The sequence below is a fragment of the Lissotriton vulgaris genome, chromosome 6, assembly GCF_964263255.1.
Source record: "Lissotriton vulgaris chromosome 6, aLisVul1.2, whole genome shotgun sequence".
Classification (NCBI taxonomy): Eukaryota; Metazoa; Chordata; class Amphibia; order Caudata; family Salamandridae; genus Lissotriton; species Lissotriton vulgaris.
Genome location: NC_141694.1, coordinates 1,800,244,190 through 1,800,260,535, shown reverse-complemented (window position 1 = coordinate 1,800,260,535; position 16,346 = coordinate 1,800,244,190). Strand labels below are relative to the sequence as shown.

At 43.7% G+C, this 16,346-nt stretch overlaps 1 protein-coding gene across 1 annotated transcript in view; it reads left to right on the top strand.

Moving 5' to 3' along the window:
• The window catches only part of LOC147709528 (dihydropyrimidinase-related protein 1-like), a 199,957-nt gene that overhangs the window by 116,519 nt on the left and 67,092 nt on the right, over positions 1–16,346 (top strand). The window contains exons 9-10 of the mRNA XM_086928068.1: positions 3,580–3,736; positions 8,807–8,948. Of these exons, the coding sequence (XP_086784194.1) occupies positions 3,580–3,736; positions 8,807–8,948 (299 nt within the window). The remainder of the gene's footprint in view (positions 1–3,579; positions 3,737–8,806; positions 8,949–16,346) is intronic.

Below are 16,346 nucleotides of genomic sequence, written 5' to 3'. Positions count from 1 at the left end.
TGTTGCCAACGACAAGAACCTCAGTTTTGTCGCGATTCAGTTCTAGGCTGTTGGTAGACATCCAGCCCTCGGTGTGCTTCAAGCATGAGTTGAGTTGTCATGAGATGTGCTGTGTCAGGTGTAAGTGAGATGACGGCTTGCGTGTCGCCTGCTTATGAAACCGTGGAGAACTCATGTGAGCATATGGTCTCTGAGAGTGGAATATCATAGAGATTGAAAAGTGTGGGGTTTAGGGGTGAACCCTGTGGTACCATCCTGTTTAATGTGTTGTGGGAGGTAGAGAATTAGGGCCCCTCACACACTTGTAAGCTTTCGTTATCTAAGAAGTAGGCAAACCATTTTCAGACTGACCCAGCAATTCCGGCTTCTTTGTATTAAGATTGGACAAAGACCATGTCAAAAGCTGCTCTTAAATCCAGCAGTATGAGTGCTGCTGAATCGCTGCTGTCAAGGGTCTTGTTAAACTCTCCGGTGACCACCAGTTGTGCTGTTTGCTCTCTCTGTTGCTGAGAGCACTATCAAATCTGTGAACTGGCTATGACCTACAAAATGAAGTGGTTCACAGATACCATGTAAAATACAAACTTGTCATATTTGATTATCAGAGGCAGGTTCACAGAGTTGTTTGCCATTCTGCCCCCATTCGTTTCTTTCCTGCCTCTCGCCTCTAGAAAATGTGAGCAGATGTGGGTTTTGGGTGCACAGCAGACCTGGCTTGCGGTCTCATTTTAGCATGGACAGAACCTTGAAGGAAAGGCAGGGTCGGTGGCATAACAGAAAATGATGGGGCCCCCATGCAGAATGTGTAAAGAGGCCCTTGAGTCTCCCATATATATTCTTTGGCCATAGGCTAATGGGGACCTCCCTTAAGCATTGGGGTCCCCTGAATCAAGGGCCTGCGAGGGCCTGTGTTATGCTGCGCCCTTGCTCAAATTTGTCTCCCTCCCACTTTTCCCTCTTACCTACTTGACTCCCTGTGTTGTTTTACTCCTCAGGGCACTTTCTGCCCTTCTTTTCTGGCCTCTCTGCCCTGTTTAGTCTCACTAATATTTCCCCCTGTTCTTTCTAACTCCCATCCAATGCTCTGAAGCAGTCAGATCAGGGAAACAAAGCAAGTTCCATGAGCCGGCAATTGTTTTGGCTTTTGTTCTCCACTCCGTTTGTTTTGCCGCAAACCTGAGTGGCCCTCTCCCACAACGGGATCTTGGTGCCCCCCCTCACACTGCGGGGCCCGGTTTCACGTCCCTTGGCAGGATCATGGTGGGATTGCTAGCTTTTAGGTGGCACTAGCTCCTATCTCCTCTTTCCTGGTGCTCAGGTATTTGTGTGGTGATTCACCAAACCCCGCTGAGGAGGAGGTGGCGCCCGTGCCACCCACACTATGAGGAACCATGATAATCTTTATTATTATTTTCCCTGGAGTGTCAAGCACCTTGATAAAACGCAAATTCCTGAGGTTTCCTCACCAGTAAAACACATGTAGGCGGTACTCCAATTCCTTTTTCTCATGGTGTACCCAGGGAAGGCAATGCTGAGGGTTTACATGGTTCCCTAGATCTACTGGAACCTTGAGCATTTCCCTATTTTTGCATGCGCTGCTTTGCATGCAGTGAGGTGCGGAATGAACCCCGGAGGTTCCCCAGATCACAGTCGTTTTGCTTCAGATTGTCTCCACCAGGTAGCCCAGCTTGTCCACCATTGGTAGAAGGAAGCAATGCCAAGCTGATGTCCTCAACTTCACTGCCACTCTCCCGCTACATTATGGCTGCCCTTTGCAAGTGAGTGGAATACCCACAGGCAGCTGTTGCTGGAGCCTGGCATTGTTGTGGGGGGAATTAGGCCTGAGTGGAGATGCTGCTTCCACCCATGTTTAAAGACCCCGTAAAATGAGTGCTTTTATAGTACACTTTGGGCCTGCGACGCTGTGCGTGATTGAACAGTGCCTAGTATTCTACAGTGGTTTATGTACCAGCCAACTAGCTTGGCTACTGCTCTGGTATTGATACGGCTATTTTGTAGCATTAAAAACTCTAGGCCGGACTCTTATATCTAAAAGAATCTAGGTACGCAACACCCAGAACAGAGGTTCTTATGGTTTTATTTCTGATGCTTACGCCTGGAAGTCTTCCTACATATCCCTCCCGAATGAAGCTAGACGCGGACTACTTCAAAGATTGGGTAAATCAATTTCTCTTAACAAACATGTTGACAAACTACACGTTAGTGTGCATATTGAGACTCATTTCATCATAGTTATATGCATATAGCTGCAAATGTAGCAGTGTGTACAACACAGCTATTAGTGTAAAGTGTCTAAGCATGTAGTTACAGTACTAATTGAAATATTTAAGTTGAATTGAAGATAAAGACAAACGCGAGAGTCAAGGTTAGCCCCTGGGATTCATGTTTAAGAATCCAAAGTTGAGTCTTAGAAAATTATATTGTCATGTCATGGTGATACAATGGGCCTCATTACGGTGGTGGGCGGTACAAAAAGGCACTCTGATTGGAATAGGCGGGGTGGGACCCCCGACTTATTGTCATATAGTCCCCTGCCCAATTCTATAGTATCATAACGAGGGCCTAAGGGTGGTGAAGTTCACTGAGGAGAACTAGTTTACAAATCTTCCCTTGCCCATGAATAGAACCTAGGGTCGTTTCATTATGTTCATTCAGATTCAAAACCATGTGTCTCATTATTAGATTCATTGTCTGGTATTTTTAAACAACTCTAATACCTTATCAATTGTCATGTGTTTTTTCTTGGTATTGTTAACTGGCGACAGCTGACTCCACTGGCCTAATGCAACTGCCTTTTGTTGTGTGTAATGCAGGTACATACACCTTAGTTTACTCAGAGAATTGCAGCACTCTCTAGTGTGTTGCCAGTTTGAGTGGTTTTAAGCAAATGGCTGGCACATTTACGGGTCTTGTGTGTATTTGTATTTTGACAGTGTCTGCCTACTCCCTGTAACCAGTAGGAAAGCTATCTTTTTTTGGCTGGTTCGCTGGAGTATTTTGATAGTAGGGCCTCAATGCAATACAAAAGGGTTCTACACGTCATGACAGTTTCCAATTGTTAACACATGATTCAAAATACTATGGACAAACATTGGCATTTTTGAGATAATGTGAACTGCACTGTGCCAGAAATGGAACTCTGAGTGCCAGGGTGCTGTCATTTCATGTAGCCGGCTCCCAAGATGCCGCAGCCTCCCGTAGGCCTGCACCCCAGTCGCCTCCATGTATCACTATGGGCAAGTGCTGGCTGTGGCATTTTGAGAATCCGACATGCACTTTAAAAAACATAACACAATATGTCATGCATGTTAATACTGCAAACATTGTGCTCCAGGGACAACTCCTATGAACATCCTCTGTTTTCTTAAAAAAAAAATTGTTTTTGGTGCACAGCATTATTGATTCATACAAACTACGGTGGAACAGAATCTGTAGTATTAGCACCCATTTGTGATGTGACTTTATGGAAAGCTTGATACCTATGGTCTCACTTGCACAGGAACTAGTGCATATCTCATCATAAAAATTAATAATACCCGCTGTTTCTTTTTTTATTAGGCACATTGGTATTTGGGGAACCGATCACTGCCAGCCTCGGAACAGATGGAACACATTATTGGAGCAAAAATTGGGCAAAGGCTGCATCCTTTGTGACGTCACCACCTCTGAGCCCGGATCGCACGACACCAGATTACCTAAACTCCCTACTAGCATGGTAGGATTAGTCATTGTATGATGTACCATTACCCTTCACCTGCATGTGTATGCATGACACCTTGATGAGCTAACCAGATGGTTCTGTGTCATTCAGAATGCATTGGGATGTTTAAAAAAAAAACCAGGACTGGGGGATGCAATCCCTGACAACATAGAGTTAAGACCTATTTTCAGAACTTCCAGTGATCCACCAAACCGGACAGTGTCTGCACATGGCTTCATGGCAAATTTGGGAGGTGTTCTCATAATCGACCACTGAGATTAATATAGTTATAGATGTAGACATTCAGTGAAATCAAATGATTGTGTTGCTTATGTGTCTCTGGTTTAGCAAGTCTGTGTTAAACCTTCAGACCAGGGCTGTGTTATCTACATTTTACTTATGCTAATCTAAATGTATTTTTTAAACTGTTCACCTATGTTAGACAAAAAGACAGGCCTGGGTGTAGTTCGCCGAGTTTTGCTATGCGGAACTCTGCGAAGTTACAAAAAACTCTGCGAAGTTCTTCGAGTGGCGTAGTACAGTGTGAACTGCAGTTTGTGCTGGTATTCCTGCCGCTCGGGCAGAAATTCTACCCGAGATCAGCAGATCGCACTTGCAAACTTACCGTTCGCGATTGCAAACTTACCGTTCGTGATTGCGAGCAGGGAAAAAACATCGCGAAGCAGAGTTTTATGCACTCCGCGAACTCCGCGGTGTGCGAAGTGTAGAAAACTCCGCGAACTGAACGAAGTTCACTGCCCAGGCCGACAAAAAGAAAAAAAACGCTCCTTTGGGTTTCGCCTGCACAGCACTTGCGCTGACCTTGCAAAGAATTTTGTATTTAAAAAACAAAAACTGAAAAGGGGCTTACAGCCCGCTGTTACTTTGCACTTGTTTGTATTCCTGTCACTCGGTTTTCCATTTGTTTCTGTTCAGCATGCTATTTTTATGTTGTGTTCATCTTTCTCTGTGTGTGTTTTCTCATCAGTGGAGCTTGGACCAAGTACACCCTTTGAAACTTTCTCCTGTCTTTTATGGCACTACTATTTCCAATTGAGCATGTTTGGCGACTGCATGTTTTTTTTTTACTTTTGTCCCCCACTCCAAAGGTATCAGATCTCTGTACACAAGCCAGCTGCATTACACATGGACACATTCATTTTTAGGTATGAAGAGAAGAGATTAAGGATCTTATCACAACTTTGGCGGTTCCGACAGCTGAAGCCGCATGGAGCCACAAGACCGCAAAGCCAGCAATCTTAAGACTGCCACAGTACGACTGGACCACCGGGCCGGTGGTGTACCTGCCGTGGCCTTGCACTGTCTGCATGCTCTGCCAACTGAGTGAGCCGGAAGCTACTGCAGCAGCCCAGCAGTGCATGCACTGTCGTGCGCGCACTGCTGTCATACACTATGTCATGCATCCCACATAGTGCATGCATGACAGTGCAGGCACATAGGGACACAACTTGTGCCCCCAGTCACATCACAGAAGGGGCAACGGTGCCTGGAGACCCTGTTTGCAGCCCCCTCCTTGCTGTTCAGCCTGCTTTTTAGGGCAGTGAAAAAAAGGCTTGAGGAAGGGCAAGTAGTTATATGGACAGTGGTGCTGGGTTCGGCACTGCCTCCATTCCTCCATTCCTCCCCACTCAGAGCTCCACCAGCACCGCAGGATTCATGATCCTGGTGGTGGAAGGGCAAGTAGTTATATGGACAGTGGTGCTGGGTTCGGCACTGCCTCCATTCCTCCATTCCTCCCCACTCAGAGCTCCACCAGCACCGCAGGATTCATGATCCTGGTGGTGCCGGCGGTGTTGCAGCGCTCTGGTAACACAAATTTGTAATTAGGCAGTCGGACCACCTAGGTTACAGCAGTCAGACCACCACCACAGATAAGAAGCCCCAAAGTCATTTGCCTAGAACCACAGTATTTTGATCCTACCACTGAGTCTCGAACCCCAGCATTATTTTTAATCCTCGAACCCAGGCGTTGTTTTTAATCCTCGAACACAGGCGTTGTATTTAATCCTTGAACCCAGGTGTTGCTTTTAATCCTCAAACCCAGGCGTTGTTTTTAATCCTCGAAGCCAGGTGCTGTTTGTAATCCTTGAACCCAGGTGTTGTTTTTAATCCTTGAACCCAGGTGTTGTTTTTAATCCTTGAACCCGGGTGTTGTTTTTAATCCTCGAACCCAGGTGCTGTTTTTAATCCTCGAACCCAGGTGCTGTTTTTAATCCTTGAACCCAGGTGTTGTTTTTAATCCTTGAACCCAGGTGTTGTTTTTAATCCTTGAACCCAGGTGTTGTTTTTATTCCTCCAACCCAGGTGTTGTTTTTAATCCTCCAACCCAGGTTGTGTTTTTAATCCTCGAACCCAGGTGCTGTTTTTAATCCTTGAACCCAGGTGTTGTTTTTAATCCTCGAACCCAGGTGCTGTTTTTAATCCTTGAACCCAGGTGTTGTTTTTAATCCTTGAACCCAGGTGTTGTTTTTAATCCTTGAACCCAGGTGCTGTTTTTATTCCTCCAACCCAGGTGTTGTTTGTAATCCTCCAACCCAGGTGTTGTTTTTAATCCTTGAACCCAGGTGAACCCAGGTGTTGTTTTTAATCCTTGAACCCAGGTGTTGTTTTTGATCCTTGAACCCAGGCGTTGTTTTTAATCCTTGAACCCAGGCGTTGTTTTTAATCCTCCTTCAAGTCCTCCTCCTGTCTTCTGTTGTTCTTAAACCCTCCTCCGCACCCTCCTCCTGCTCTCTGGCTCCTGGAGGTTTACAAGGAAGTCACATACTTAAAAAATACATTTTTTTACTGCTTTTAAAAGAGTCAGTGGCAGTGGAAACATTCCATTAAATCAAAAGAGACTTCTGACTGGCTTATTTATCTTTGACGTCAGCCACTGCATTCTTTCACTAATACTTGTTTTAAATGTTGCTGTCCCTCTTTTTCACCCCTGCCCTCCTCCAGCCATCCGTCCTGCCCCCCCCCCCTCCCCGCTCTGCTCCCGCTGTTTGTTATTCTCGTTAGTATTATCAAAAGTAAGGATACTCAATTTACCCACTTTGGAAAAACTGAAAACTACGGATTATGATGCTTCGGGGAGACACTAGTAAAGATCTATAACTTTTTTGGATGGATTGAGTGGTTTCTTGGTTTCCCCTGCACCAAACGTCAATTTTTAACAGATGGGATTTTACCCTGAGTGGTGCATTTCTTAAATAGCGATTCCTACTGAGTCGCTAATTAGGAAATGCAAACGGGGAGCCCCAAGGCCCTAGACAGTGATAAATAAAATGGCAACTGATCTCAATTGAAATCATTCTTACAGGTTGTGAAGTTGAACTTTGGGTAATACAATAAATCTCAAAGCTCAATTTAACAAGGCTTCTCCAAAGTCGGATTCGGAGGGCCTGATCCATTCCAGATTTTAAGCATATCCCCTCTAGATAAAAGTAGCTATCTTAAAAATCTGGTATGGATCTGGCCCTCCAGGACCGACCTGGGAGAATCCTGAACTAAACCAGCACTGAGGCCCTCTGAAAGGGCTTCAATCAAAAACTTAGAGCCTTTCAAATGACACCACAGCTTCAAGCTGTTTGGACATCCAGATACTTTCCTGAAAACATGAAATGAAATTGGGGTGGTCTGGGGTTTCAAACTCAGTTTTGAACCCCATGTAAGACCAGTGGTTAGGCCTGTGTTCTTTGTTCTCTGAGAGCTGAAATTCGCCTTGACCTACAATAAACAAGCGCATCATTAAATATCTATGGGTTCTCCCCTTAATGACACATTGGTCTAAACTCATGGAATCTTGGGAGGGCTTCCCTGGGCCAGATGTTGAGTGTCCCGAGCTGTCTGAAATATGGCAGCCAGAGTGCTGCTCAAGCTGAGGTGATCCAACAGCATTAACACCTTCGCCGCAGCACGAATTCCGCCGCAGTGCGGGAGGGGCGGGGGCGTGGCGCTGCGGTGCTCATGACGGCTCCCGGCCTTCATAAATCACGGTGGGCATGTGCTCATGACGGCCAGGAGCCGTCGGAACTCCGCCCACTGATTAATTTTCCCGCACAGGAGGGGAATTAACAACGCATGGGAGGAGCAGCAACGTCCTGACTGCTCCCGGCCGTCACGAGCACACGCCTACCGTGACTCATGACAGCCGGGAGCCGTCATGAGCACCGAAGAGGTTAACAGTGAATTTTTCACTCTTTATTGGCTTCCAGTAGCCAAGTTTCATTCCTCTATATTTAAAAGGCAAAATGTAATGCATCACGTTAGGGCAATCATTGTTCTCAAATATCCTTCAGTCCTAGTTGCATTGAAAAGCACATCAGAGCGTCTCCCGTTTTTTTGGGCCACAGTTGGAATCGACTATCTGTTGCGCGGTGAGCCCCAATTTTGTGCCTTGATTGTTCTTGCTGATTGTAGAACTATGTGCACTTTACCCATGCTAACAAGCAGTAAAGTGCCTCTGCTCTCCTTATGCACATAATGAAATTGGCATGCTCCTAATTGGCATATGTAACATACCTGTAAGTCCCTACTATATGGTACAACACTGTAGCTAGGGCCTGTAGGTAAAATGTCAAGAGTAAACTCCAGCACCTGTTGTGCCATCCACTACAGTGATAATGTAAATATGACTGCATACCTACCATCTGTATACTGGCTGTGCAACTTCAAATTACAAATTGACCTGTCAAACTAACCGCTCTTGACAAGCCTAAAACCTCCTTTCCTCTTTGAGACTAATAGGGCACCCTTAAGTAGTTTTTACTTCCCATAAAGCAGGGCATACAGTTTTTAAAAGAACGCCATGTAAAAGTTTCATGTTAAACATGGCCTTTCAGTGACAAGGCCCAAAAAGCTATTTTCGCTGTAGCAGGGTTGATTGTTCTATAGGAAAGCATTGGAATACAAAATAAAATGTAATAATGATATCTCCAACTAGGAAGCAACTGCAAAGTTCATTATTGGACTTTTTGACATACTTCTTACATACCCAATTTACTGGTCAAGTCAGATTTATTATCATTGTAAATGTGTGATACAAAGTCAAAATATGCCATGTTTTTTTTAAATCTACAGTGGAGATCTGCAGGTGACAGGAAGTGGGCACTGTTCATACAGCACAGCTCAGAAAGCCATTGGAAGGGATAACTTTACTCTGATTCCAGAGGGAGTGAATGGAATTGAAGAAAGAATGACCATTGTCTGGGATAAGTCTGTAGTAAGTAATTTTGTTTCTTATGTTGCAAATAGCTGCTACCAGAGCTAGGAAAGTGAAGAACTCATAACTGTGACTGTAAATGTAATGTAAATGTAAATTGATACTTGTATAGCGCACTACTCACCCGCAAGGGTCTCAAGGCGCTTGTATGAATACCGCTGTGGAACCCATCCTGGCTTTCCCTGTGAGGCGTCCACTCCTGGGCACCCCCAAGGTGGAGGCCAGGCATCCTTAGCGTTGTGGGGGCCGTTGTGAAGATTAAGCAAGCTATTGCCCAGAGTTGCAGAGTGGGACTCCATGATTGGAATAGGCACCGAGGCGAGGCGAGAATTATCAGGTCAGTGGAATTTTGAGCCCAAGACCCGCCGAGGCGGGGAATTGAACCCTGGTCCCGGGCTAGACCTCTGCATCAGGGTCTGCCGCTCTAATCATTGTCTTTTATGGCATTTGTGACCCATAGTACTGTGAGTCTCCCTGCAAAATACAGTGCAAGCTGTATATGTTTTTTCAAAGGCTGGCATCTCTGAAGGCCAAGCAAAGGGCTCCAGAGGTGAGGGGCTGCAGGGTCTAGGCTATGGGCTTGATGAGGATACTAAGTGGAATTTTAACTAAACAGTGACTGCAAATTACGTTGGGTCATTTGAAATCAAAGTAGCAAGCTCGAGTGAGCAGGTGTTCATGTCTGTGGTTTGATGCTTTATCCCTTCTGAGTCCCAATTCATGAGTCCTGTTCACCAGGGGAAAGAAGAGGTACCCGGTATGCCTCCACTTAATGTGTGAATTGCATGGCAAATGAATGTCCTGAACTTATACCCTTTCTTGTACTTTTTCTATAAATGTGCTCTTGTTTTGGGAGCCAAAAACATCTACTAGGCATGTAGCACCCCGAATTTTAAACCAACGGATTGTCTATGGGCACAATGTCTTCCTATTTATGATTAAGGCTAAGGCAGCTTAACTTTTTTCTTTTATTCTTCACATTAAAAATATTTTCCAATTACGGTAATCTTTCTCCCTAAGGCCACTGAACATATGAGGATTTTTGATCTTTTTCACGCACAATTCGCACACTTGCTTCATCATTATTTTGTGGAATACAGATAAGTGTGTAAATTGAATTAAAAAAGCAGTTCGCACTGATTTTGAATCCTCGCAAAGGTACAAATAGGTATGTGTTCACCATATTTCTAAGGACCGACTTCACCCTCCTGGCAAAACCCATGATTCGTCCAATAGCCATAAAGGGACAATTTTTATGGTGTTGTAAGTGTTATTTAGGGTAGGAAAAATGGTTTCTGAGAATAAGGAATGGCAAATTTTGATCTTGAAGCAAAATTTAGGCCTGCCCGCAGACAGCTCTAAGCCATCTGTTGTTGAAGATCTATTGTGGACAGGGCCTCGACTTTTAATGGGCTTTGGGCCAGACTTTTGCCTACAACTGGTTAGCTTTCTTGTCAATTCCCTTTGTTTGCTTTTTATTTGCTCACCTTCCTTCCTCTTCTTGTGTAAGTCCTATCCCTGGAGCACAGCTTCATTACCATCTTTTGGATAGGATGGCTGGAATCATTCCAATGATCAATTAAGGAAACTACTTTTTTCTTTTTCTTTTAGTACTCCAGAGGGGTGCATGGGTTCTTTTGCTCCCTCTCTTATTTTGCTTCCCCCTCGAATACCCATCTATTGCTGCATGCAAAAAGGCATAAAGAATGTGCTGCCTTTTCTAAAAGAAAATCTCCTTGCTTTGCTATAACAGCATCAATACAGTCATGCTTGGAATACAGTAATGCTGTCTTTCCGGCCCCACCAAAAGCCCTGCTGTGAAGCTCACCAATCATACAGAATGCAGCTGCAAGCCTTATTTCAGAAGCTCCAAGAACTGCTCCTATGCTGTGGTTCTAGTACATAAAGCCCTTTTCCAAGGCTGTCCAGAATTCCTGGCAGGTACATTTCAATGGCACAATTTAGGCTTTAACCAGCAATATCTAGTTAATACTCCAAGAACTAAGACAGCCAGATGTGGGGACAGGGCCTTTTAGTGGCAGCAGCCAAGATGTAGAGCATGCTTCCCCGCTCTCTTTGGTTACAACCAAATCTACTGAAGTTTAAAAACGGTCTCAAATCCTTTTCGAGTATGTTTGTTGGTTATAAATTGCAGTCAATACAGTTTGCATAACTCAAAGAAACCCAGCCAGTAGTCTGCTATATAGACATATTCACAGTCCTAATTATGGTCACGTGTCATCTCGTTGGGCTGCTACAGCATCCAAGCATACACTTGCATGTGTACAAATATGTAGTTGCACTGTCTTTTCTTTTTTTGCCCATGCTGCACATAACTGACAAAAAGTATTTATTTTTGCCAATCCTGAAAATCATCAGCAAAAAGCATGCACTAAGCCAACACACCAGCATCAACTGGCAGAAGGCGAGATCCATTGGCTTTGTCTTCACTTGTTGCAGTTATAAATGTAATATATGAGCACTAACCCATTTCCTCATGTTCCTGCCATCTTTATCTTATTTAGTTTGTAGCTGATGTCTTCTTTGATGCTTTGTTCTTGTAGTTTTCAAAGCTTGTAGTACTGCATCATTTGTTAAATGCTGTTTCCTGACAGCTGTCCACATACAAACTCATTATTGCCCTCTGTTGGATTTTTACTTCCAAAAGGAGGGTTCACAAGGACAATAAATGACCATTGTGGGTGCAGTATCAATAAGCAGAGTGCCTGGAAGCCCAGTAGACAAGGCCCAAGGTTGAGCCGTTGTCCTGTCCATGAGGGATACCCTAAATGTCCACACTCATGGAGTTCTTTCACAAAAGATTACTGGAAGCTGCCAGGCCAAGAGTTATAAGCAGAAATTCTTGGTCACCCTAGAAATGGTTCTTAGAGCTGTAAGAAGACAACCTCACTGGGTTGGCGACCACGGTTCATCTACATAATATCGATGTTAAAAACATTGATGACAAAAATATCGATGAAAAATATAGAATGGCAAAATATCGACTCCCCATACTTAAACAGGTAAGTACAAAAATATTGAATCAAAAATATCGAAGTAGAAAAAATATTGATTTAAAAATATATATAAAATAAAATAAATGTAATATATTAAATATTAATTTTATTTAAAAAAAAATTAATTAAATGTAATATACATTTTAACTCAATATAAAATATAAACTTAATTTAAAACATATAAACACAAACAATAATTTATACATATTCATATATTTAATTATTCTCATTTTTTATTTTTAAACTTTAAAATGATATACAAATAAAATATATATATATCAATAATTTAAAATAAAATAAAACATTCTATAAAAATTACAACATTAAATTATTTCAAAATAAAACTTACATTTTGCAATATAATAAATGCAAAAGTAGGGAAAATGTTGGATAGCAAAATTATTACATTTACTATTCCAACTCTAGTGAGTGCAACAGTAGGGAAAGTGTTGGATAGCGGAGGGGTAAAAATGACTATTCCTACTTCAGTGAGTGCAAAAGTAGGGTATGTGTTGGATAGCGGAGGAACTAAATTGACTATATAGCTACAGTAGAGAGAATTTTGGATAGCGCCATTGAAGGCTGGTGGAGAAAGCATCATAATATGGCAGACGGTGCCTGGAATGCACCGCCACCATTCTATGTATGCTTTCCGGGTCCAACAGACAATGGTAATGATTGCCTATGTCGGACCCATGGCGGGCGGACTTCTCATCCGCCAGCAAACCGCCTGCCATCCTAATTTGGCAAGTGGAGAATGGCCGCAAGTTGGAGGTGAATCCGCCACCACAGACTGCCGGTGGCGGATTCACTGCTAAATTAATGAGACCCTATGTAAGCTGGCTATTACCAGCTTTGAGATTCCTTACTCAGCCAATAGCACCTACAGCACATAGCAAGAGATTTCAAAAAGATTCTACTTCAAAATAGGCAAGAAGAATTGTTTCTGGATCACTTGTTTAGCTTTGAGACAAGGCAAGTCAAGACCAACCTCTTGTTTAACACAATTAGCAAAAAACTACATTTAACTATCAACTTCCTTTTATCTCACATATCCAAGATCACCAGGAGCATCACGTTAGGTGTGGAGAGCGAGACATACAACCAAGTAGCTAAAATGTCAGCATCTTCAACAATGATCCATTTATGATCCAGACCAACAAAAAAAACCTGGAGATATTTGATCTTGCATTCCAGTATTTTAATGTCTATACATGAAGGTGCACTTCCCACATCCGAAGCACAAACATAAACCATCAAAACTGATCTTGTTAAGATCCTTGAACATGAACTTAACAACTTTGATTCCTAACTGAAGCAAACAACTTACTCCATGCCTGTCAATCAAGCTTCAGCGCAGACGGAGGAACAGGGACTGCTCTGGCCAACACCAGGCCCAGCAAAGCAGGCCTTATGCGCCATGATTTATCTAAGGCCTGCAGTATGGTGGACTGATAGTCTTCTGCACCGCTATCCAAATTACAACCAACGTATCAGGACAGGCTTCACTGTAGCCTAAAAACAGGTTGCATACAGGGCCCCGACCACCGTTGCTTAAAACAATTTACATGCCCTGCAGACCCTTTACCGCTCGTGTGCTGATGGCAACCACACCCTAGCAGAGATTTTAAAGTGGTGTGTGGGGTTTACATCACAATGTACCTCTACATGAAGGAAAGCTACCTGTGCACGGTAGGGTTTAAAAGAAGGATTCATGATCTTGGAAACACAGATGTGAATGCCTTTTATTCATTGTCTGCTTGGGCAGAGCATAGCTAGGTTAGGGTGAAACCCATGTTGACAATCATGACGGCTCTGTAACACCTTTGAATACGGTTCCTAAATGATCCCTATTCACCTTAGGCAATATTTCCAACACCTAGGCGCCCATGGAATAACCTAATACATTCTGGCAATTGTACTCTTGGTCCATTCAAACTGAACCAATCGGACAATCACAGCTAAAGGCAATGGCACTCATTCTACAGAGCTCAAATGAATGCCTGAGCGGCAGCTACAAAGATTTAAGCAGATGGCCGGCAGATCTCAGAAGATGCATTAACCCAGGAGTTACCTTAATGGGATTGGAGCACGTGAGCAGCGGCTTACATCACAACTCCGCCAGCCGAGCCTTCCTAAAAGGATTGGAGCTCGTGAGCTGCAGGCTTTACATGGATCTCTGCGGCTTGTGCCGGAACCCTCTAAACTGTCTGACAGCGATTGAAAACTGTTATCTGCGTGGTACATACATGCTTCTGCGGCAGGAACTTTAACCTCTAGGATTGAAAGGTTGCCCCACTTTTCTTGTATGTAAAAGGGATGTAAGACGTTACAACGCATGCTTTTACCACGCATGCTGTTACAACGTAAGTATTACAACGCAAACCTTTACAACGCATTACACTTGGGGGTGCTGGATAGTGAATAGTTTAATTTACTATTCCAACTCCAGTCCCCGTGGACACTAGGGACGGTGTTGGATAGTAAATTAAAACTATTCCCTATCCTAGAGCGCCCCCCAGTGTAATGCGTTGTAAAGGTTTTCGTTGTAATACTTGCGTTGTAACAGCACTGCGTTGTAAAAGTTTCGTTGTAAAGGATGTTTCCCATGTAAAAGCCAAGGTGTTCGTGGCGGTCCTGGATTGGAACAAAACCGGCAAACAGGACACAGGAATGGCAGCCCTCAATAGGGTGATCCTTCAGTCGATATGTCCTCCAGCGCGTGCCCCAGTCCGAGGTGTTTCTTGATGGAAGAATCAGGGGCGGCTTCCAATCATAAAGCCACAAACCTCTAAATAAGGCGGGGACAACACAAGGTTGGAGGTCAAAAAATATTTGGTGAATTTCCCTTAACGGCCCATCTCTAGCTGAGGCCCAGAGTCATAAACAACTTCAGGTTTTCCAGATGCAGCAGAACATCCTCAACCTGTTACAGACAGGAGGCCTCTCACAGTTCAGGGCAGTCAACACTCCTCATTGCTACATTAGTGGGCCAGGAGTGATGTGCTGGTGTCAGTCAGGCTGCCTGCTCTACTCGATTTGCGAACTGATTTTAGACTCTATTAAAGTTCCCATTCAGTTGAAAGGCCTAAATACCTGCTAAAAGGGTACACAGCCTTCCCAAGAGACAATTCAAGATAGTGATATACTGCCCACCTGACACTCTTTGCAGGTGTAAAGGAATAAGTTTACACAAACTGTGTTTAAACACGTGTGAAACTGCACTCTTCACCAGGGATAAAAAACAACATTTAATAAATTCAAAAAACCCAAACCTTTATTCCAATATTAGGTATAAACTTTAGATGCAAAGGAAACATGGAATTCTAGTAATAATAAACTGAAAACTCTCTAAAAAGGAACTACGTAAGTGTATAAAATTACAGAGAAGCAATTACTGGAAGAATTGAAACATGTTATGTCATTTGCAATTACTGGCACAATTGCAGCATTTTATACCATTTGAAAGCTTTATACTTATGGCTTTGGAACAATTTCTTGCCTCTGTTAAGGTCTGAATTATCTTTTTGTGCTAATGTGGCTCCTCTTTGGCTCTGTGGCATTTTTATTCACGAGTCAACCCCCAAGGGCTCAATGCATGCTTTGGATTATGTTAAACGACTTAACTGCAGATCGCATCAGATACAGTCACTGTCACACTTCTGTGCCTGGGGGCTCATGAATTTAATTTACAATTCATTTGCAGTTCACACATTTAGAGAAAATGGACCCAACAGACATACGTGTCTGATGTCTGGTGGACTGCTGCATACATTTACAGCTCCTCGCAAGGACTCAAAGCGCTTAAACCCTTAAATCATATAATGATGCTGCTTGGAGAGCAGATAGAGTTCAGGCGCTCTCTTCTAGGTGAGATGGTGAATTGAGCCCTCTCACCCACTAGACTCTGTGCTGAGATGCACCGACCTTACAATTCATATTGTTGCAGTCCTCCCTTCGAATGAATGGACTGGCAAGTGTAGTGTATGGATGAATGTATATGGTGTTGCATAGCGCAAACCGAGCTCAAAGGGATTGGAGCAGTGACTAGCTTTCTTCTGCTGTGAGGGTTCATGCTCTGTGTGCAGGCTGCTGCTGGGGGGCGTTAGTCCCTAGAGAGCCAGGTGGAAGTGGGAGCATTGTAAGTTTCCCCCACCAAAGGGAGAATACGTCAATGGACTCTGTGGGCAGGCCCTGGTAGCCAGTGGGCACAGATGGCTTGCATGATTGCTTGGTAATATTGCATGTTACCTATCTAAATTGGTGCAGGAGCTGTGTGATAATTTCCCTGATGTTTTAATCTTGATTCAGGCACAAACTCTCAGTGCCTTATCCATCGTCTCCAAATGGTCCAGAATGCTGCGGCTAAGATGGTTCTGAA